The sequence below is a fragment of the Salvia hispanica genome, chromosome 2, assembly GCF_029641045.1.
Source record: "Salvia hispanica isolate PSC_SH4W2 chromosome 2, Shi_PSC_v1, whole genome shotgun sequence".
Taxonomy (NCBI): Eukaryota; Viridiplantae; Streptophyta; class Magnoliopsida; order Lamiales; family Lamiaceae; genus Salvia; species Salvia hispanica.
In genome coordinates this window covers 37,091,852-37,112,724 of record NC_142693.1, presented here as the reverse complement: position 1 = coordinate 37,112,724, position 20,873 = coordinate 37,091,852, and the positions used below count along the sequence as shown (strand labels likewise).

General features: G+C 30.9%; 2 protein-coding genes, 1 non-coding gene and 1 pseudogene across 4 annotated transcripts; 3 read left to right on the top strand and 1 right to left on the bottom strand.

Annotated features, from left to right (window-relative positions):
• Nucleotides 1-8,895: 8,895 nt before the first annotated feature.
• Nucleotides 8,896-9,607, top strand: LOC148932324 (protein LITTLE ZIPPER 3-like). The gene is made up of 2 exons (XM_089063514.1): nt 8,896-9,036; nt 9,228-9,607. The coding sequence occupies exon 2, from the start codon at nt 9,231-9,233 to the stop codon at nt 9,426-9,428; it is 198 nt and encodes a 65-aa protein (XP_088919640.1). The 5' UTR covers nt 8,896-9,036; nt 9,228-9,230; the 3' UTR covers nt 9,429-9,607.
• A 761-nt stretch (nt 9,608-10,368) lies between these two features.
• Nucleotides 10,369-10,422, top strand: LOC148932323 (U5 spliceosomal RNA; annotated as a pseudogene).
• Nucleotides 10,423-10,931: 509 nt separating this feature from the next.
• LOC148932322 (U5 spliceosomal RNA) lies at nt 10,932-11,050 on the top strand. Its single transcript, XR_016136060.1, has one exon. It is a non-coding gene; the product is annotated as a U5 spliceosomal RNA (small nuclear RNA).
• A 1,576-nt stretch (nt 11,051-12,626) lies between these two features.
• On the bottom strand, nt 12,627-16,472 carry LOC148932321 (protein CENTRORADIALIS-like). 2 transcript variants are annotated; one of them, XM_089065743.1, is made up of 5 exons: nt 16,457-16,472; nt 14,325-14,506; nt 13,976-14,037; nt 13,448-13,488; nt 12,627-12,994 (listed from the first exon to the last, which is right to left on the bottom strand). In XM_089065743.1, exons 1-5 carry the CDS (start codon nt 16,470-16,472, stop codon nt 12,774-12,776), a joined length of 522 nt encoding a protein of 173 aa, XP_088921869.1. In that variant the 3' UTR covers nt 12,627-12,773. The 2 variants fall into 2 exon arrangements, with proteins under 2 accessions (XP_088921869.1, XP_088921868.1); XM_089065742.1 differs by lacking the exon at nt 16,457-16,472 and having other exon boundaries at nt 14,325-14,587.
• Nucleotides 16,473-20,873: the final 4,401 nt, after the last annotated feature.

Here is a 20,873-nt window from a genome sequence, read left to right as displayed (position 1 = left end):
CAATTTATGTCATATCGTTTTGGACGATAAACTGATTTTGTCACTAATTGAGGGAGAAAACACATTATATGCTAACAGGGGAGGAGTGATCATTTGCTAACTCATCATTTAATTGCTAACTGCAACTAATTTAAGACCATAGGATTTTAGAAAATTTGTGGTCTACAATTTGCCACGTGTAATTTTTGTTTTTATTAATTAAATCATAAAAGATAAAGAAAACTACCAAATTAGGGTTTTGGATGAAAATATCAATTTAGTGTTTAGAAAATATCAACACAATGCTTTGAGAATGTTAGCACATTGTTTATATTGACATTCTACATGTATTATATTGACATATTTTATATACTATGTTGACATTTGTGTTGTACGAAAAAACTAAAAAATTTTGAATTCTTTTTCAAATTTTAACATCGGAACATATGCAAGTGAGATCTCGTTAGAATCTTTATGAAATTATCTTTAATTTGATATATATTGTGCTATAATAATTTTAATAGAGAAAATTATATGCATTTTAAAGTTATGAGATATTTTTCAAAAGTTGGTTACAACTAATTTGTTGCAAATTGACCTTAATACCTTTATTGACATTTCGAGCTTGATGAACTAAGCCGTTAATTTGAGTTAACAATATAACACTCCTCTAGTAATGGACCATTGTTTTTGTTAATTATGTCCATATCAGTTTAATCAATATGAAAAATTCACAAATCGCATGTTCCTTATAATTAGTCAGTCTGACAATATTAATTTCAAAAGACACCTACACATATTTATCTCTATCGGAGAGAGAAGGATTATTAAAATGGGAGAGGCGTATTAAGAAAATAACCATATTTTATACGCTAACAAATAACTAATCTGCTAATCTGGAACGAATTTAAAATCCGCTTTTTAATAAAAATAAGAAGGTTTGGGCATATGAATCATTTTATAACAAATTTCTTTATTCTAAAATACTTCAAATATTAAATATCTCATAAATTCTTTGATTTGAAATAATCAGATCATGATTAACTTCACTGATGCCCTAAATCAAAACATTCTCAAGTGAGCTAAATCACAAAAACAAAATTTGAAGTAAAATTAATGTGGGCTATTAGGGCCACGATTCTTCAAAATTATACATATGTAGTAAGGCCCATTAGGCGCAACTCGTACCGAGTTCTTCTTTTCAATTACATGACTGACTAAATTAGTAGTAATAAATGTCTATTTTTTTTGGTTTGACCAATCCTGCTCAATTGGGTTTGTGGATTAAGAGCATCCGCAATGGTGCTTAGGTCAACCATAGGTCAGCAATAGGTCAGCCATTCTCTCCACTGCCATATCAGCAACACTAAAAAATCCACCTGCCACATCAGATTTAGGCCAGGCATAGGCTAGCCATAGGCCAGCCGCAATAAAAATAATTCAAAATATACTACATTTACGGAATTAAAATTACGATTAAAATACGGAATTAAATTTACGAGACATATACGGGAAAATTCATTAATTTTATTTAAATAAAAAAAAGTACATTAACTAAAAATCATAAAAATAACATAATAAAAAAAAATCCGGGCTTCCACACACGAGCCACCTTGAATCTGTTATAGTTTGCCGCTAGCCGAACGGGGGTCTCGCTGCCCCCGGCCCGACGGTATGACATGTTTCTGTTTTAGGTCTTAATTTTGTATTGGGCTAGTTGTTGTTGTCCATCGCTAGATGTTGCTCTTGTACAGAAATGTAGAGATAGAGAAAATCGCGTTTATATAGTTTTTCAAAAATTAAAAAAAAGAATTAATTTTTTTTTAAAAAAAAAGAATTAAAAAAAATTAAAAAAAAGAATTAAAAAAAAACAAAATTCGGCGTTGGCCGATCGGGCCGCCACAATGGCGGCCCAGCGCATCGGCCAGCGCCGAGCGATCGGCCAGCCCACGCCGATCGGCTCGCCGATTTCGCGCTGGCCGACTCCAATGGTTCGGCTAGCCGATCGGCCAGCGCGACGAATCGGCTAGCCGGTCGCTAGCCGACCATTGCGGATGCTCTAAGGCCGAAAGTCTCTCAGCGGGTGGCGGGATTTGAACCCGTGATCTCAAGATCACCACAGCTCCGCGTAGCCAACTGTACTACGATATTTATTGATTTCATGTCACTTAATCCCTCCGTCCCACTAAAGATGGTCACTTTCCTTTTTGATTCGTTCCAATCAAGATGATGTAATTACTAAAATAGAAACAAATTTATTTCTATTCTCTATTTTATTCTCTCTCTTATTTTACTCTCTCCAATTAACATAATAAAGTTGTATAAAAATTTGTATCGCCTAAAAAATGAGTCATCTTCCTTGGAATGGAGGGAGTACATAATTACATTATTGGTACACAATTTATGGACCAGGAGTGAAGAGTAAGAGTCCGTTTAGTTAGAAAATTATCTTTAAAAAGCGTTTCGATTAATTAGTTTGGTGGAATTAGATTCTTTGCACGATCAAGTAATGTCCCACAACTACATAATTTATCCAAGTGCCTAAATAATTTGAGGCTTTGGTAGTGTTGGGAGAAAGTTCAACATTACAAACAAAAAGTAGATCATACTTTGAAATCTAATCACCGTTTTAGAAACCATTCATTGTCATTTTGCTTCCATCATTATATGGGGCATCTTCCAATCAATTTTATTACATTCTTAAGCTACAATCTCTAGCTGGGACTAATTATATGACTACTACTCTCAGTTCTACAAGAATATGGACTATTTCTTTTTTATTCCGTTCCACAAGAATATGCATTTACAAATTCATTTTTCTCAAATGAGGTATGATCCATTCTCTACTAACAATAGTTTAACCATTTTGTCTTTCTACCAATTATGCATTAAAATCGGTGTCCAACCAAAATTTGCATATTCTTACGGGACGGAGGGAGTACTATTTTGCAATTGGAGTGTAAAGTCACTATGCACAACTTTGATTTTTAAGCGAACTTGTGCACATAATTTTGCTATTAACATCGACTATTAAGTGGAGAAAATAAAGTAAGATTTATTGTAAATTTTGATTTTTGCACAAAAAATGACTTACTTATCTCGAGACGTTCAAAAATAAGAATACTGGAGTAATAAATTAGGGACAGATGAAAAGTACTTTTTTTATCAAATTAGTATTATATCTAACAAATTTATTCAGGACAATTATCGCTTTTTATCCATTTACAAAAGGCTTAAAGTGAAATTGAAAAGGAGGTCAAAATATATACAACATGAATAGCTGAATTTTTAATCTATTAATACTAAACTCACGTGAAGACATCACCACCATAATTTAATCCCATCATTCGATATTCGCAAAGGTATATTGATGTAATAAGTTGCAATGATTATGATTATTGAGTTATTGAGGCCATGCTATATGGGGACTCATTTTAATTACAGGGTTGTAATTATATATATTGGCATTAAAGAGATTCACATGTATTTGCCACCCCAAAAATCCTCACATGCACCAATAATGCTTAATGAATTTCAAGATTGAACTTTTTGGTAGTTATAATTATATCTCTTCCATTCTCTATTTGCGTATTTATCGCAACTTGCAAGCAACTAATTAAATTTTGTTACTAATATAAAAATATAACTAAAAGGGCATAATCCTTTTCATTACTACCACAATTTTATTGAGATTTTACATACATTATACTGAATTTTTAAGATGTATTTGTTTATTGATAAAAAAAATATACTTATCAACATATATATGCAAAAACTCAAGACAAAATTATCAAATTTCATCATTTGAACGTTGTCGGAGCATATGCAATTGAGATCTCATTAGAATTATTATAAAATTACCTTTAATTTGATATATTTTATGCCAAAATATAATTTAAATCAAGAAAGTTACGTAAATTTAAAGTTTTAAGATGATTCAGAACAGAGAGAAGGTGGTTAGTTTTAACTAGCCTATATTAGAATTGACATTAATACTACTATTTAAATTTATTTATTAATTATTTAAATTTATAATATAATCCATTTCTCATAATTTTTACCACAAGATCTTCTAATCTTGTGATGACTAAAAATTGGTCATAATTTGAGATTGCTAATTAGTTAGCGATTCATCATAATAGACATTTGTTATATTTTTGTCATCAATGGTACATTCAAATTTCACATTGTACTCTCAGAATCAATTTATTTGATAATAAAACTAGGACTCATATGATCAAAACTCAAAATGTTCATGAATATTTTTTGACAAAAAAGAAATTTAATTAGTTAAAATAATTTAGGTATACTTGTTCTATTTACTTAGAATTAATTTTATTTGAAACCATACCATTTTTGTACTACTATATTTTAAACTGTATTAACTTCTTTATAGATGAATACTAAGCAAATCTATCATCGTTTAAGGTACGAGAAATAAGTTCATTAGGTGCACAGATTGATGCTATAGACGTTAGCGACTTATTTTCACACTCGCGAGTATTTAAAAACTCTAATCTTGTGATTTCTTACATCATTTAAAACGGTAGTCAATTTTTAAATCAAATTTTCAAATCCAAATCTCTCTCGAAATATTCTAACACATATTCCATTTGTCGTGTAAAGCCTCCTTGGAAAAATAATTTTACTAAACTTAGGTTTTCTTTTTATATACCCTGTAAAACGATCTAGGTTGTGGGTAAATAATGAGGTAGTTTGTAGTTGTAGGCAATTGAGATGATGATGAGCACTCATTAACAGAGATGACTATGAATTCATGAACATCTTTCGTTAAATGGGGCATATGTTTATTGTACAAGTGTATGACAATAAATTACAACCCAAATCACAAATCATGGCAAAACACGACTTTTGCTTCAAGGATCACAAAAAATTGGCTTAGGCTTACTAATGATAATAAACAGCAAAAACAATAATAGTAGTATTTTATCATTTTCCTAGATCTTGACTATTACTCCCTCCGTCCCACGTTACTTGAGTCGTATTCTTTTTTGGATTGTCCCAAGTTACTTGAGTCATTTCCTTTTTAGGTAAAAATAAGAGAATTTAAATAAACAATTAGCACTAATTAATCTATCCCTTATTGTAATTAACAGATTAATCCCTCTGACACCACTCACCCACCACTCACTCGTAACCTTCATTTAACACATTCTTCTTTCTCTCTCTTCAATCATTCCCTCCATTTACAGAATTTGGGAGGTGATTTTGTAATCTATTTTTGGTTCGACTTTTGAGTGTTTACAAACTTTTTTTATTTTATAACAGTAAAAAGTAACGGTAATTTAATTACACTTTCTTCATTTTTTTTAGTTTCCACACTATAAAACACTTTTAATTAAAGTATTTGGAAAATGTAAAATTCAAATAATTATGGATATATAAATTGAGTTGTAATGGCAGATTTCAAAAACATTGCATAAAAATTAAATCAATATTATAATTGAAACAACTAATCAACTATTATACTTAATTAGACAACCCACTTAAAATACTAAATATCTATTTCTTAATCTCCGTGCCCAAAATATATGCCTCAAGTAACTTGGGATGGAGGGAGTAAAAATTAAAGTATATACATACACGCCAGATTTCATGCAGCATTAAAATGCAACACAAAATATTCAACACTGCGAATTGTCAAATGTTGCGGAAATTAATACTAATATTTTTTCTATGCAAACATATTCTTTATATTAATTTGTAATTAATGTTATGTTCGTGGCTGATCATCGTCATATTAGGGTTTTAGCTTTTTGGGTATGTACTGTTGTCTAATAATCAAATTTAAGATCTATAAAATCTATTGTATAGATAAAAAATTGACTAATAAGTGGACCGATTTTATTACTAACATAAATGGAAAATCGACAAGAAACCTAACATAGCATTAAAGTTCTGCCAAAAATCACGTGAACTACTCCATTTTAGTGTTTTAATCGATTACTTTTCTGATTTACCCAAAAATCATTTATACTACAACACTAGTTATTTTATTTTATTCATCTTCAAAAAACTAGTATACTATTTGGTTTTAAAATAAAATACAAATGCGTCTTCTTCTTTTTTTGGAGACAAAAAAGCGAATTAGAAACATAAAGTAAATGTAAAATGTAGAAAATGATGGAAGCATTCCGAAAAAGGAAGGAAGTAAACCGTCAACGGATATGATGTTACACGTTATTGCACTCATAGCTTGGAAATTTATTTCCAGATTTGCCCTTAATGATATGCCCAAAGACTAAAATGCTTACCTTATGATACTAGGCAAAATTATGGTCATTATAGTTATTATTATAACGTAAAACAAAATAACATCATGAGCCGCTAGGACCCCATAACTTAAAGGGACTGAAACGTCATATTGCTTCCAAGGTTTCAAAATTTCCAATCTATTCTACGCTTGTGAAGAATTAAGGAAAACATTATCTCTAAAGCCAAATTAGAATCTTCTTAGTGGAACTTAATACCCACACAACAAACGTTTAGAATAATGTCTACATTATTTGTAATTAATAAATACAGAAAATTACAAAAATTATTAGTCCCATTAGAAACTTCTTAGTCAAATATTCCTTCATATATTCATGTATTCATACTGTACAATATTATATACTTTATTTATAATATGGTTGTAACATTTTAATAATTTTAAAATCTCAAAGATTGTGTTAGAACCGGCCTTAATTGAAGCAAACCTCACATGCATAGTAGTAGTAATAGCTAGGGGGAAAAGCTTTAGATAAAACTTAATTAATTATTTACACATTGGGATTATATTTTTTAATTTGAATTTGTTTATCTAATTTGAGGGAACATCTTTTTAGGTCTACGAACTTTGCCAAAGTATCATTTTAGGTCCGTAAACTTTGAAAATATCATTTTAGGTCCGTGAACTACAAGTTAATATCATTTGAGGTATTTTGAGTTTTTTTTGGACGAAAATGCCCTTAAGGCCTTCAAAGGGCAATTTGGACAATTCTTTCGCCACTCATCCTGCGTCAAAGGTCTAGAGTCCAATAATTTTTTTTTAATACTATTTAATTCAATTACCACCAAATTGAATTTAAATACTATAATTAAAATTTACCGTAGAAAATGCGTTAATTTTTCAATTATTAGATGCCTAATTATTTAGGGATAGTGAATTGGGACTTGATACTTTATTTTATTTTTTAAATCTAAACTGCATTTTAAAAACTTACTATAGGTGATTTGTGAATTATACTTAGTTTATTTGTTTTGAAATTAGATAGCTATTAATTTGGAATGTCATTCGGAGTATTATTTATATGGATTTCTGAATAGAGATCAATTAACATTCAAATTGAATTTAAATATAAAAATTTGTCGTAAAAAATTGTTGGACTCTAGGTCTCCGACTCAAGATGAGTGGTGAAAGAATTGTCCAAATTAACCTTTGAATGTCTTAAGGGCATTTTCGTCCGAAAAAAGTTCAAAATACCTCAAATGATATTAACTTGTAGTTGGTGGACCTAAAATATCATCTAATTTTGAACTCCAAGCCTAAATAGCATTCCCTCCTTTCCAAAAGAATATATACTTTGGGTGCGGCACGAATTTTAATGCTAAATTGGTAAAATAAGAGAAATGTAGATTGAAAAAGTAATTAAAGTGTTATAAGTGGAGAATGAGTCCCACCTCATTAGAAAGAAAATGTTTTTAAAATTAGAAAGTACTATATATTATTGTGAGACGAACTAAAAATGAAAGTGCATATTCTTATAAGACACTAAAAATGAAAGTGCACATATTGTTGTGAAACGAGAAAGAGTATTACAAACTACTATGAAATATTAGGTCTGTTTGAGGAAGCCTTAAATTAAACCACAACCACAATCAATGCTAGCTGACACGGCAACTCGTGAATTTCTATTTTCTAGTCTAGGACCAAATTGGAAGGCGAGCAAAATCTCGACTTAGGAGTAAGGAAAGAAGAACAAAATGATGATAAAGGGTCCTACACAAGTCGTTCATTTAATGATTTCTTAAAATTGATTTGTTAATGTTGATCATTTTATCATTTTGTCACTACAAATGACCACGACTACTTGTTATAATTCAATATTGTAATTCAGTGTATTCAATAAAGATTTTTAGAGCAAAACTTTGGTATATTCATTATTCAGTCTGAGCCATTAAAATTTTATTCATTTTTTGAGAAAATTGGTATTAATTAAGTGGAATTTGCCCCTTGTGTACATAAGATGACTCATGAACTGATGACCGTAAGGTGGCTCCACCATTGACTGAGACCACCACACTACACAACACACATACCACACGACATATAGACATGATTAAATCCAAGGCCTCTCAGTACATACAACAACACAATAATATTTAATTGAGTATAAGAAATTGAAGAAATGAAAGTTTTCATCAGTTACAAGTTACTTGAGCCATTTCTCGTGGCACGAGATTTATGAAATGAAGACGGAAAGGAAGGGAGAAGAGAGAGAGTAATTTTGATAGTGGAGGTATAGAAAAGTAGAAGAGCTAGCGAATAACATTTATTACTGTCAAAAAGAAAAATTTCAAGTAACTAAGAACAGTCTAAATGATCACACGACTCAAATAAGTGGTGTGAAGAAAAGTAAATAGAGAAATGAAAGAATTATGTGGGGATATGGAGCGATGATGGTTCGAACCAATCCAGACCATGATTGCAAGCGAGACCATCATATTTGGTGGTATGAATTTACAAAAAGAGGCCTGAGTAGTGAAATACCAAGAATGCCCATGCAGGGGGGCCTGCTGTGCAACTGCTATCGCCATTATTCACATGCAATCAATCCCTCACACAACTCATCATGCACCATTTTAATCTTCAAGCCGCCTTCCTTCCATCCATCCTTACACATCCCATTATTACTCTTTCTCTCTTTCTCTCCACATATATCTGCTATATAAACCCACATCACTAAGCCATCGCCAATCACTTCACCACGCCAAATTACTATCCCTTTCTATACCCAAAAAGAAAACTCCATATTCTTCTGCTTCAGTGAAAAGGTAAATCTTTTTAGAAAACACAAAGTTGGAGATTGCTATTACACACACACTAGTTTTTTTTAATATTTTTTATTGTTATTTCATTTGAATCACAAGATTAATGTACCTATATCTCATTATATTAAAATATAAACATATCTCATTTTTATAGTACAATAGTAGTAATAATTTATGCAAGTGGAATTTGACAGAGAATGGAGAAGCTGAACTCGGAGCTATACATGGAGAACTACTCCATCATGCAAGAGAATGAGAGGCTGAGGAAGAAGGCAGAGCTTCTCAACCAAGAGAATCAAACACTGCTTCACCAGCTCAAGCAAAGGCTATCCACCAAGGCGCCCGCCGCCGCCACCTCCTCCTCCGCTGCCAAGCCCCGGCCCACCAAGAAATGAGAATGCTTCAAAACTTTAGTAGTAGCTAGGTGTGATTGTTTATTGCTTATGAGTTACTTAGACGATATTAATTTCATTCCAATCTAGACGCTTGGCTAAAGTCATAAATGGACGGTGCATTTATTATTTGTTCTACGACTTTATTTATAAATATAAAAGTAATGGTTCCATTTTGTCTACTCATTTAGAATGTTTACTCGATTTTGTTCCATTGTTAAATGTAACTCACAAATGAAACCAAAATTCATGCATGGATGCAATGAATTTACTTAATCTTTTTATAGAATAATGCGATTACAAGTTTGATAGGACAAAAGTAGTGAGTGATCACCCCAATGTTGTTATAAGATCGAATAAATACCTCAAAAGATGAGGCAAAATCAAATTACTAGATATTCATTGTGATGTAGAATCGTAGACAAGTGATCTGTAATTTCGATGGATACACCGATATTCTAATTGTCCAAATTCTTTAGCAAAATATTTTATTCCCAGTATGTTGTGTATCTAATGGATATTGCTTGAACGGTAAAACATTTTTTAGTACACGTCTAAAACGATGAGACAAAATAACCATGTGAGTAGCTCATAGTTTTACTCATGAAAATAAATCTGGCCAAATTTAAGATGTTACAAAAGTGCTTAATGACTAGTATATTAAAAACTCCACTTTATATTGTAATGTATTTTTATTACTATTAAACCGAATTAGAACATAGGAAAGAGAGATTTTTTTTTATTTAATGTACGTTATTACAAATTCAGTTTCTTTATTTTTTTTAATACGGTGGGCTTATTTGGACCCAAAATCTAATTGAGCCCAAAACATACAAACTTGATGCAAGAATACATTGGGAGCGAGAGACACAAGAGTAACCAAGTGCTACTATAAAATAAGGAGGCGAATGGTCTAACAAGATCACGCAGCCGTGCGTTAATTTGAGCACATAGCGAACTATTCTTTCATCTTTTACTAAAGAATACCGTGCGCTCGTTGCTTGTAAGGAAGGCCCTAGCTAAACAAAATTAGTTTGAATTGTTGGTGAAATAAGGAAGGGGGATTTGAGGCTTTGTGATGACATAACACCAATATCAGCTTGCGAACTCTTCTTGAAATGTTCCACAACTCAAATGTATCTGAAATTTCATTGCAATATGGATTGTTTTTTCATAAGAAATGCGATTAATTAATCTGCAAAACAGGGACGACAAATGCAGCCTCAAGAATTCTTGCAATCACAACTGCTTCAACAGCCTTGATTCCGCTGCCGGTTGGGACCACCTCCACCAAGAATCTCTGAGATCTTGGCCGACGATCTCCGGCAATGGGCTCAGGCTTTAGAGACGGAGGAAGAAGATGAGAGGGAGTTGTGGCGAAACTGATATCATGTGTTTTTTGGTTTGTAGAGTGAAATATTATCCCACATCGGGAGAGAGAGGCACAAGAGTACCAAGTGCATGCTACTATAAAATAAGGAAGTGAATGGGCTTCTAAAATCACGCAGCCGCGCGTTGAGCACATAGCGAACTATTCTTTCGCCTTTTACTAAAGAATACCGTGTGCTCGTCGCTTATAAGCGGCATACGCCCATTTTTTGGAGGGGTGTTTCTGTAGAGAAGCCCCCAGCAGAGAAGTTTAAATTTTTTTTAATCTTGTTAACGCTTTTGTTGTTTTATTCAGTCATTTTGTTTACATTTTTTATTCTGATTAATCTTTTACTTAAAATACATAAAATAAAATTTTTTGCTGTCGTTATGCTTGTAAGAAATTTATTACTAGTAGAAATTACATTTATATTCAGCTTCACAAATTACATTTATTTGCAGCATCTGCGCCTTTCCTAAGAAGGGCCAAGTATTTTTTATCTCATGCATGTGTTTCTGAATTACTATTCCTATGATTTTGTACTAAAAATATGTTATCTATCGTTTCGAAAAATAATTCAGTTGATCTCTGAGTGTGTTTATTTTACCATAAATAATATCCATTCACGATTTTTTTTTTCTTTTTAGAGCGCATACCAAAATTATTACTTTCATCTTGAATCTCATTTTCCATTAATAATGCTAATTCAACTCATTTTCCATTAAAATAGTTCAATTACTTTATCTCACAATCTCTTACTATTACAATTAACCATTTTTTTAAATTAAAACTCAGTCCTAAAAATATTTGTCATGGATGAATATAATAATAAAAACTTGTTGTAATCAGTCCATAGTTCATGAGAAAAAATTCCCTAGTCTATCCACACCACATGGCAATCTTATTTGGTATGCTTAACTAATAAAATCTTGCCAAATGGAAATGTATAGTATACATGGCCAAGTGATTATAAGGTATAATATGATGTTTTAAGGAAACTTTTATAATTCCCATATTTAATATATACAACCATATGTACACACAATACGTCAAATTATTAATTATTGTTCATTTCTATTAAAAAAGTCGTCTGCCATTTAAATAAATATATTCTTCACTATATTTATAATTTATTAATTATATCTTTCTATATATATATAATTTTTATCTTCATTATTTTATAATTATTTTTTACAGTTAAGTAACTATAAGTTAAAGAGGACATATTTATGACTAGTAAAGTTTTATCTTCTTAGATTTATAGTTGATGTTTATTTAAATTCATATTGAAATTTGTTCATATATTGTCTATCGTATAAAATCCATCAGATCATTTATTATTATTAACTATCTTAATCAATATTTTAACTAAACATATAATCATTATATAGTTTATGGGTAATGGTAAAATAAAAAAAATAGAACTACGTTGTATAGTCATTCATACAGTATTAATATTATTGTGTGCGATGCTAATATACTACTATAATTTATGTATATATCGATAAAAAAAAAAGGATAAAAATACCCATCGAATAAATAAATATAATTTATATATGTCAATATAAAAGAATAATAGTCTCGATTAAAATTTGGTGGTGCAATATGACAATCATTTTAGTACAATATGATAATCATTTTATATATGAGAATAATAAAACTTTGCTTAAAACATCATATTATGCCTTATAATCACTTGGCCATGTATACTACATATTTCCATTTGGCAAGATTTTATTAGTTAGGCATACCAAATAAGATTGCCATGTGGTGTGGATGGACTAGGGAATTTTTTCTCGTAGTTCATGCATAACAAAGCAACATTCCACAAATTTTATTCATTATTCATTAGATTTCGAAAACACAATCAATCACGATGCAAACAGGAAAAAAAAGCGAAAGATGAAAACGAAAGAAATGAAGGGTAATCCCCCAAGTTTGATTTGCACACATTTAGTTATTAATCTGGATAATTAGCGTTAGCGGCGTCTGGCGGCGGTTTCTCGCTGTGCATTGAAGAAGACGGCGGCGACAGGGAGGCCAAGGTCATTCTCCTCCGCGAAACGGCGAGTGTTGAAGTTGCTACGACACGTAGGCAGGGTTTCAAGGGACTGCCTCACTTTCTGCTGGAAGACAACAAACACAAACCTATGAATCCCTATGTTTGGCCTTGGTCTTTCGTACCTCACCACTTCTTCTCCTGTCATAAATATGATCAACCAATATCTCTTTCAGACTCAAGAGATCAAGTTGAAGATAACTAATCTATTTTTGAGTTATATTTTCTTATCATGTTTTTTTTATTTATCTTGCCTATCAAATTAGCCATCTCCTATAAATATATTATGGCAGACTACATTAATCCATGCCCATCTCCTATATAAGATTATCTAATAAGGTGTCGTTCGATTGCCATGACTAATTGTCATGGGATGATCCATCGATGATTAAGTTCTGAAATTATTTTAGTTTGGGTGGCTATGACTAATTGTCACATGATTATCCATCCATAATTAAATCGTGAGATTCAATTTCATGCAATTACAATAAGTATTTAATCATGAGATATAATCTTACAGACCAAACAATTTATATATATTTGCATGTAAATTCAATTTCACCAAATTTTGAAGTCATAATATATTCATCTTACCGAATGTAGCATCTGTTGTGCCTGGAATGTCGGTCACTATCCTGTAACACCAAGAAACAATACATTAATGATGGATCACCACAATTTTGTATACATATTATTCATGTGTGCATCATATTCATTTTTTACTTATTTATTTTTTCCATTTTCTTCTTAAATTTCAATTTCTTGTATCCTAGTAAAAGTTTGCAATTATTGCTTTTGGTAGAGAGTTTTCTATCAGTCACGTCATATATGGAATTATGTGAATTAAGTGAAAGGAGAATAAAGTATAGATGATGATGTCACAAATTACAATGAGACGTCACAAAAGAAAAACTTATCACATTGAGGGGTACTATTTATTTTGATTTATTATAGCTAGTCTAGGATTCATTATATTAATAAACTTTTTGAAAACATTTTTTACATGATTACTCTAGCTAGTAATACTAGAGTTTTTGCTAGTTTATCAAATATTGTAATCGCGCACCAATTAACATAAAAAATTTAGTTAACCAATTTAACTTTCAATTCTTCCATATATACCAGTGGAGATGCTCCCTGAGATATGGATCACTGGGGCCAGGAACATCAGGATCAGTCAAAACCTGCGCAATTAACCAAAAATTATTAAGTATTTAATGTTTTAGAACATTTAAATGGCTATATGAGGACATGCATACATGGTCAATCATATTATGATGAAGATAAGTGAAATTAAACTCTCTAAAAGTAGTGTATATATGATTCACAAAATGTTCATCCGGTTGTAGAAATCAAAGTGGAGCATTGAACATTATTCAATGCATGGAAAAGGAACATTAATGTATATAAATGATAGGAATGATGTAGAGAAAGTATGTATATAAATATAATTCGATATATAGAAGTTTACCAAAGTGTAGAAAGTCCTCATGTCACCTCCATGAATCTCAACTCTAGGGGTGGCAGCAACGGCTGAAGGGTAAAACTCACATCCATTGCAAACTTGTCTATTGCCATAACTCACACTTATGCTTACACTTGCCCTAAAATAGTCAAGAACATCTTCTATCACCCTCCCTACTATCAGTGGCTCTGATGATGTTCTTGCCATCAATTAATTACTAAGTATCTCTTCTATTTCTATATATGAGAGAGAGACTTGAAATGAAATTTATTCAAGGTCGGAGACTTATAAATAGAAAGACTATCAACAGTGGAATGAAGCATATATTGATAGGCACTCATTAATTAATTTGAAAATATATATGATTGCTTGCATATATTCTCTATCGTTTTCTTATTGGAACCTCATCTTTTTTTTATAGCCAACTATAAGCTTAAAAAATGTCGAACAACAAAGTACTAGTATTACAAAATCTATTCAAAATAAACACAGGCCACAGCAATAACACAATCTACATACAGACAAAACAAACTCTCTATTTATAACGAACAAAAATATAAGAAAATGTGTGGCAGTCATTCAACTTCTGGACGAATTGGCAGAGGGAGGACCCCCCCAAACAATTTTGAAAAAACATTTTTTTTAATTTAAATTAAAAAATTACTCCATTTAATATAGACAATAAATTAATCTTCTTCTGCCATCCACACGCTTAAACCACCATCTCACTCACAACATCACACCGTTCATCGTCGTTTCATCATCAAAACAACGCCCTATATATATATATCTATCTGATTAGTCATTGTGCTTCGAAAAGACCACAACAATAGAGGTGAAATCTCAATATAATTATGAACGATTATTATGCATAATGTATGATCCTATTTAGAAGAACTAATAAAGACTTTTAATTAATTAGGATAAACATATCTAAATAATACTCCCTCCGTCCCATCATAAGCGAGGAGCTTTGTTTAAGCATGAGATTAAAAAAATGATGATGTAATACAGTTAAAGTGGAGAGAAGGTAAAGTAAGAGAGAGAATAAAGTAGAGAAAAGTCATTATTCTATATTTGCAGAGTAAAGCCTTACCCTCAAGCTGGTGTTAAACCTTAAAACTGTCCATGAGAGCTCATATTCATGCTTGCCTACACAAGGCAATTCAGTGAACCACATAGGACAAGACGTACGGATGTCATCATGTCAATCTGTAGCCCAAGATAGTGCAAATGCATGACCACAGGACACGGGCCAGTGTGGCCGAGGCATGAACAAACATACGTGCACAGGGCGGACAACACATACCGTGGAGGAGGAAAGCAAGGAACGGACAACAACAGGGACAGTGCATGAATTTTGGTTATTATTATTATTATTATTATTATTATTATTATTATGATTATTGTTGCTGTTGTTGTTGTTTTTAGATAAATTATTAGAAAAAGCTTTCTCTTAGTGTTGATATTTCATCTTAGTTAGTTAATTGACCTTTCTCATAGATTGTCCACACAAAATACACTCATCGTAAAAATACTAAAATGTTCATTTTATAATAAAGTGTATATAAATTGTGTTTTATTAAAGAGGAAAATCATCCTCCATGATAATTAAAATACATACAAAAGAGGAAAGCATAGTTTCTCCACTTAGAATTAGCATTTATGCCCAACTCCGAATTCAGCAAGTTTTGATGTATATTTTTCAGCAACATGCAAGAAAAAGGAAAAAAAAAAGCTTAGTAATGGTTTAATTTTATGTGGGGACTTTTTCCTTGAATGGCAAGAGGAATTCATCTTATATTCATTTACGGTAACAACAAGACAAAAATTCAACAGAAGGGGCTATGTTTAGTGATTCTTTTTTTAATATAAAACAATTTATTTTGCTTGTAAATCTACAGATTCCTATAATGATGGACATAAAGCAATTCCACCACATAAATGGAAGCATATATAATAGTAGTATATACATAGTAAAAGATGACGACTTATCTTAACATTAATATTCAATATTTATATACATCTTCTTACATTATGTTTTTATGCATCTTAATACAGCATAATTAATAATTTGGCATTTCCATTATGAGAAACTAAAGTGTTGGGCTTTACGATTTGATTGGATGATCACTTACTTCTCCCACGTGCCATGCACCTAATTCCGATTCCTTCTATGCATTTATTTTAGTTTGATTGATAATGTTTTTATTAGATTTGGATACTTGAAAGCCTATATATTCTTAATCATTTAATTAGATTATCTTCCACGATTATATTTCCATTCAAGTGCATATAAATTACTAATTCAATCGGTAAATTCGACGCGGGTTGTCCGTGTATATATAGTTCGGATAATTGTATAGTATGCTTTGGCTTTAGCTTATAAATTTGACTAATATTACTATATTAATATATGTTAATTACGTTAATCAAACACAAATAATACAGAAGCTGTATAACGACGTTGTTCAAATATAAAGATGAAGTGGTTCGAAGGTCGATTTTCTATTATTTTTTGACGATCGAAGCTTGAATGTTATTGTAGTAGGTGTAATATATTTTAATTTCAAGTTGAATAATTTATTATTCCCTCCGTCTCATAAAAATATGGATATTTTGGATGGCACGAGAACAAATGCACAATTGGTAAAGTAAGAGATATTAGAAAGAAAAATTAATTATAGTATTGTTAATGAAGAATGAGACTCACCTTATTAGAGAGAAAGAAGTTATAAAAAATAAAAGGAGATATATTTATGGAATATCCCAAAATGAAGAATATCTTTATTTTTATGGTACGAAGGGAGTATAATATATTTCTATTTAAATATATTAATAAGCCAATCTCAATATTTTATTTAATTTTATGTGAATTCATTTTCATAAATTATTGTGGAATTAATATATACTTCAAATCAAAATATATTGATATGATTGGATAAATATAAAAGAGGGTGAATATAATATAATTTTTTAATATTAGTTCGACATAGATAATTCAATTAAAATTAATATTTAATATAATATTTATTAAAAGTTAGATTTTAGTTTAATATACTCTCTCCGTTCCATAGTAGATGAGATATTTCTTTTCAGCACGAAAATTAAGAAAAAGATGTGTAATGTATTAAATAAAATGATAATAAAGTATGAGAGAGGAAAAAGTAGAGAGAAGAAAGTAACAAAGAAAAGTAAGTAAGAAGAAATGTGTTGACTTTTATTAAAATTGAAAACAACTTCATTATTATAGAACATATTAAAATAATAAAATAATACTATTACTGTGGAAATGAGAGAGTATGATCCGTGAATAATTACTTGAATTTTGATTTACGTATCACATAAGAAATGACTTAGAATCTCAATCTATTAAGTTGTGGCGGGCCTATTTGTCATCCAAATGAAGGCCATCAATATGCTGAGTTTCATCAACTTTCATGAAATTCAAATTTAAATCTACCCAAACTATGCAAATGAATAAAACTAAATAACTTTCCAGCTTCAACTATTATTGTTATCATTAAAAATTTTCTCTTTATGCAGTTTATCTTCAATATTATTAATAGGGTGGTAAATAGGGGGTGGATCCCATGCTGTGCTAAAATATGCGTCATGAAAGACAACAAAGTCTATTCATTTTTATTTTTCAACGTACCGAATCTAGTGACCGGAGAAAAAGTTCAAGTTTACTAATTGGTATATGCCACGTGGCAATCTTATTTGATACTATGTCTCATTAATAATATCTTGCCAAATGAAAATATAAGCATACATGACCAAATAATTATAATAGCATATATAATGTTTTAAGGATATTTTCAATTCCTATATATAATATACACACACAATACGCTTAAATTGCCTTTTTAAAAATAAAAAAAAAAAGTGGGCAAAGCAAGAACAAAATCAATTAATATAAGTAACGTCTAGTCTGTCATGCAACATCCAGTTAAAGAGTTCCGACGGAGGGACTTCGAGCTCATGAGTCATGAACACCTCCATGATATTCCCTCCCGTCCCTCCGTATTAAAAAAATAGAAACAATTGAAATGACACGGATTTTAATGCACAATTGGTAAAGTAAGTGAGAAGAATTGGTAAAATAAGAGAGAGGAAAAGAAAAATGAGTAAAGTAAGAGAGAGGAAGAGAAATAATAGTGAAAGTAGAGTTAGTGGATTGTGAGGTCCATGTCCTAAAATAGAAAGATTCTAAATTTTCTATTTTTAAGGAACGTCCTAAAATGGAAATAGTTGCTATTTTTAAGAAACGGAAGGAGTAATAATAAGCATGGTGCGATAAAAAATCAGCAGCAACATTTCCTTCTCAATGCACATGTTGCAAAGCCACAAAATTGAAATTCTGGAGTAACCAACATACCCTCTTCACTATAGAGCGACAATTATTAATTGTTCATTTCCATTAAAAAAAGTTTTCGTTCACTGCCATTGAGATTGATAAGCACACTTTTTTTTAGGGATATTGACATCTAATATCACGAAACTTTCAAAAAGTTGAGATTTTTCCACGAACTTTAAAATTGGCAAATAATATCACGAACTTTACCCCTGGTTTGTTTTTTCCCACGAATGAAAAATTTCCAACAAATAATATTGTGATACGGATTTGTTTTCGTAATTTCTCGACAACGATTTTGAGAGCTTCAAGTTTTTCAATCTTTGTAGATAGTTTTTCTTGAAGCACATCCTACAAAATTGTTCTTCAATCTATTTAAATAAAATGAATTTTTTCGTTCGTGGGAAAAACCCAACTTTTTGAAAGTTTCGTGATATTAAATGCCAATATCCCTTTTTTGTATTATGTTTTCTTTTATTACACTTCAGTACATATTCATTCATTTTTATAGAACCATAAATATTCGGAAAGAAAAAAAACATTTTTATATAATACTTCTTCCGTCATATTTTAAGTGGAGCATTTCTATTTCGGCGCGGAATTTATATAATGTTATTTTGAAAATTAAGTGGAAATAATAAAGTAAGAGAAAAGAAAAAAGTAAAGAGAGTGATGTTTTTATCTTTAGAAACGTGTCATTTAGAGTGTGATATTCCCACAAAGGAAAATGAATCAATTAGCTAGAGAGGGACTGAGGTAGTACAACGGAAAGAAAAGATATTCTCAAATGGATTTAATTAATACTCCCTCCATCCTATTTAAGTGGAACATTTCTATTTCGGCGCGGAATTTATGTGATGTTATTTTGCGAATTAAGTGGAAATAATAAAGTAAGTGAAAAGAAAAAAGTAAAGAGAGTGATGTTTTTATTTTTTGAAACGTGTCATTTAGAGTGTGACATTCCCACAAAGGAAAATGATTCAGGACGGTGGGAGTACAATGAAAAGAAAAAGACATTCTCAAATGGATTTAATTAATACTCCCACCATCCCATTTAAGTGGAGCATTTACTTTATGACACGAGATTTTGTACAATGTTGTTTTATTAGTTAGGTAGAAAGAAAATAAAGTAAGAGTGAGACCAAGTAGAGAGATGATGTTTCTATTTTAAACATGTGTTAATTAGGTTGAGACATCTTAAAAAGAAAATGTGTCACTTAGGATGAGACGGATGAAGTATGTTAAAGTGTTCAAACAAAAAACTACTACTCCCTCCTCCGTCCCTCTATAGTAGTAGAAGCGTTTCTTTTCGACACGTGATTTAAGAAATTGTGTTAAACAATGAGTTAAGTGCAAAGATAATAAAGTAGGAAGGGAAAAAGTAAATAGATAAAGAGATAATAAAGTAAGAGGAAGAAATAAAATATTTTTGCCTAAAAAAGAAATGACTCGACCATAGTTGGACAACCAAAAAATGAATACAACTCTGCTACGGAGGGGGTACTACATACTATACTGATGTTTCAAAAATTGGGCCATAAGCGAACCAGTGAAACTATCGGTTCACGGTTCAACTGCTTCAACCGGTCATACCACTGGTCGAGCCGGAATTCTGTACAATATTGTTTATATAATTAAGTACTCCATCCATCCGTAAAAAATAGGACACATTTACCATTTTTGGTCGCCCACAAAAAGTAGAGCACATTCATTTATGAAAAGTTTTCAACAAATAAAAACCCTACACATCATTCCACTAACACTACTTCTCACTTACTTTTTCTCCTTCTCTCTTACATTTTTCACTTCTCTCTTACTTTACCAATTCTACATTAAAATTCGTGTCATACACCAATTGCCATATTTTTTTAGACGGAGGGAGTATTAAATATATAGTACTCCCTCCGTTTCTTCATAGTTGAGTCATTTTTCCATTTCGAAAAGTTTCTTCATAGCTGAGTCATTTCCATATATGATAACTTTTTTTCTCTTTCTTACTTTACTATCCCTTACTTTTTTTTCTCTACTTTATTCACTTTATACTTTACTCTCTCTACCTTTTCTTCTCTCTTATTTTTTTATCTATTTATTTAACACATCCAACATTTCTTTCTAAAACTCATTGCCGAAAAGTTTCGCCTTAATTATGAAGAAACGAAGAGAGTACACATTAAAATTTAAGAAAAAAGAAAAAAAAT

Coding starts and splice junctions, on each gene's coding strand:
- LOC148932324 (XM_089063514.1), top strand. CDS start 9,231: ATGGAGAAGCTGAACTCGGAGCTATACATGGAGAACTACTCCATCATG.
- LOC148932321 (XM_089065742.1), bottom strand. CDS start 14,525: ATGGCAAGAACATCATCAGAGCCACTGATAGTAGGGAGGGTGATAGAA. Junction 14,038..14,324: donor TGAGGACTTTCTACACTTTG/GTAAACTTCTAT, acceptor TTAATTGCGCAG/GTTTTGACTGATCCTGATGT. Junction 13,489..13,975: donor CTCAGGGAGCATCTCCACTG/GTATATATGGAA, acceptor TTGGTGTTACAG/GATAGTGACCGACATTCCAG.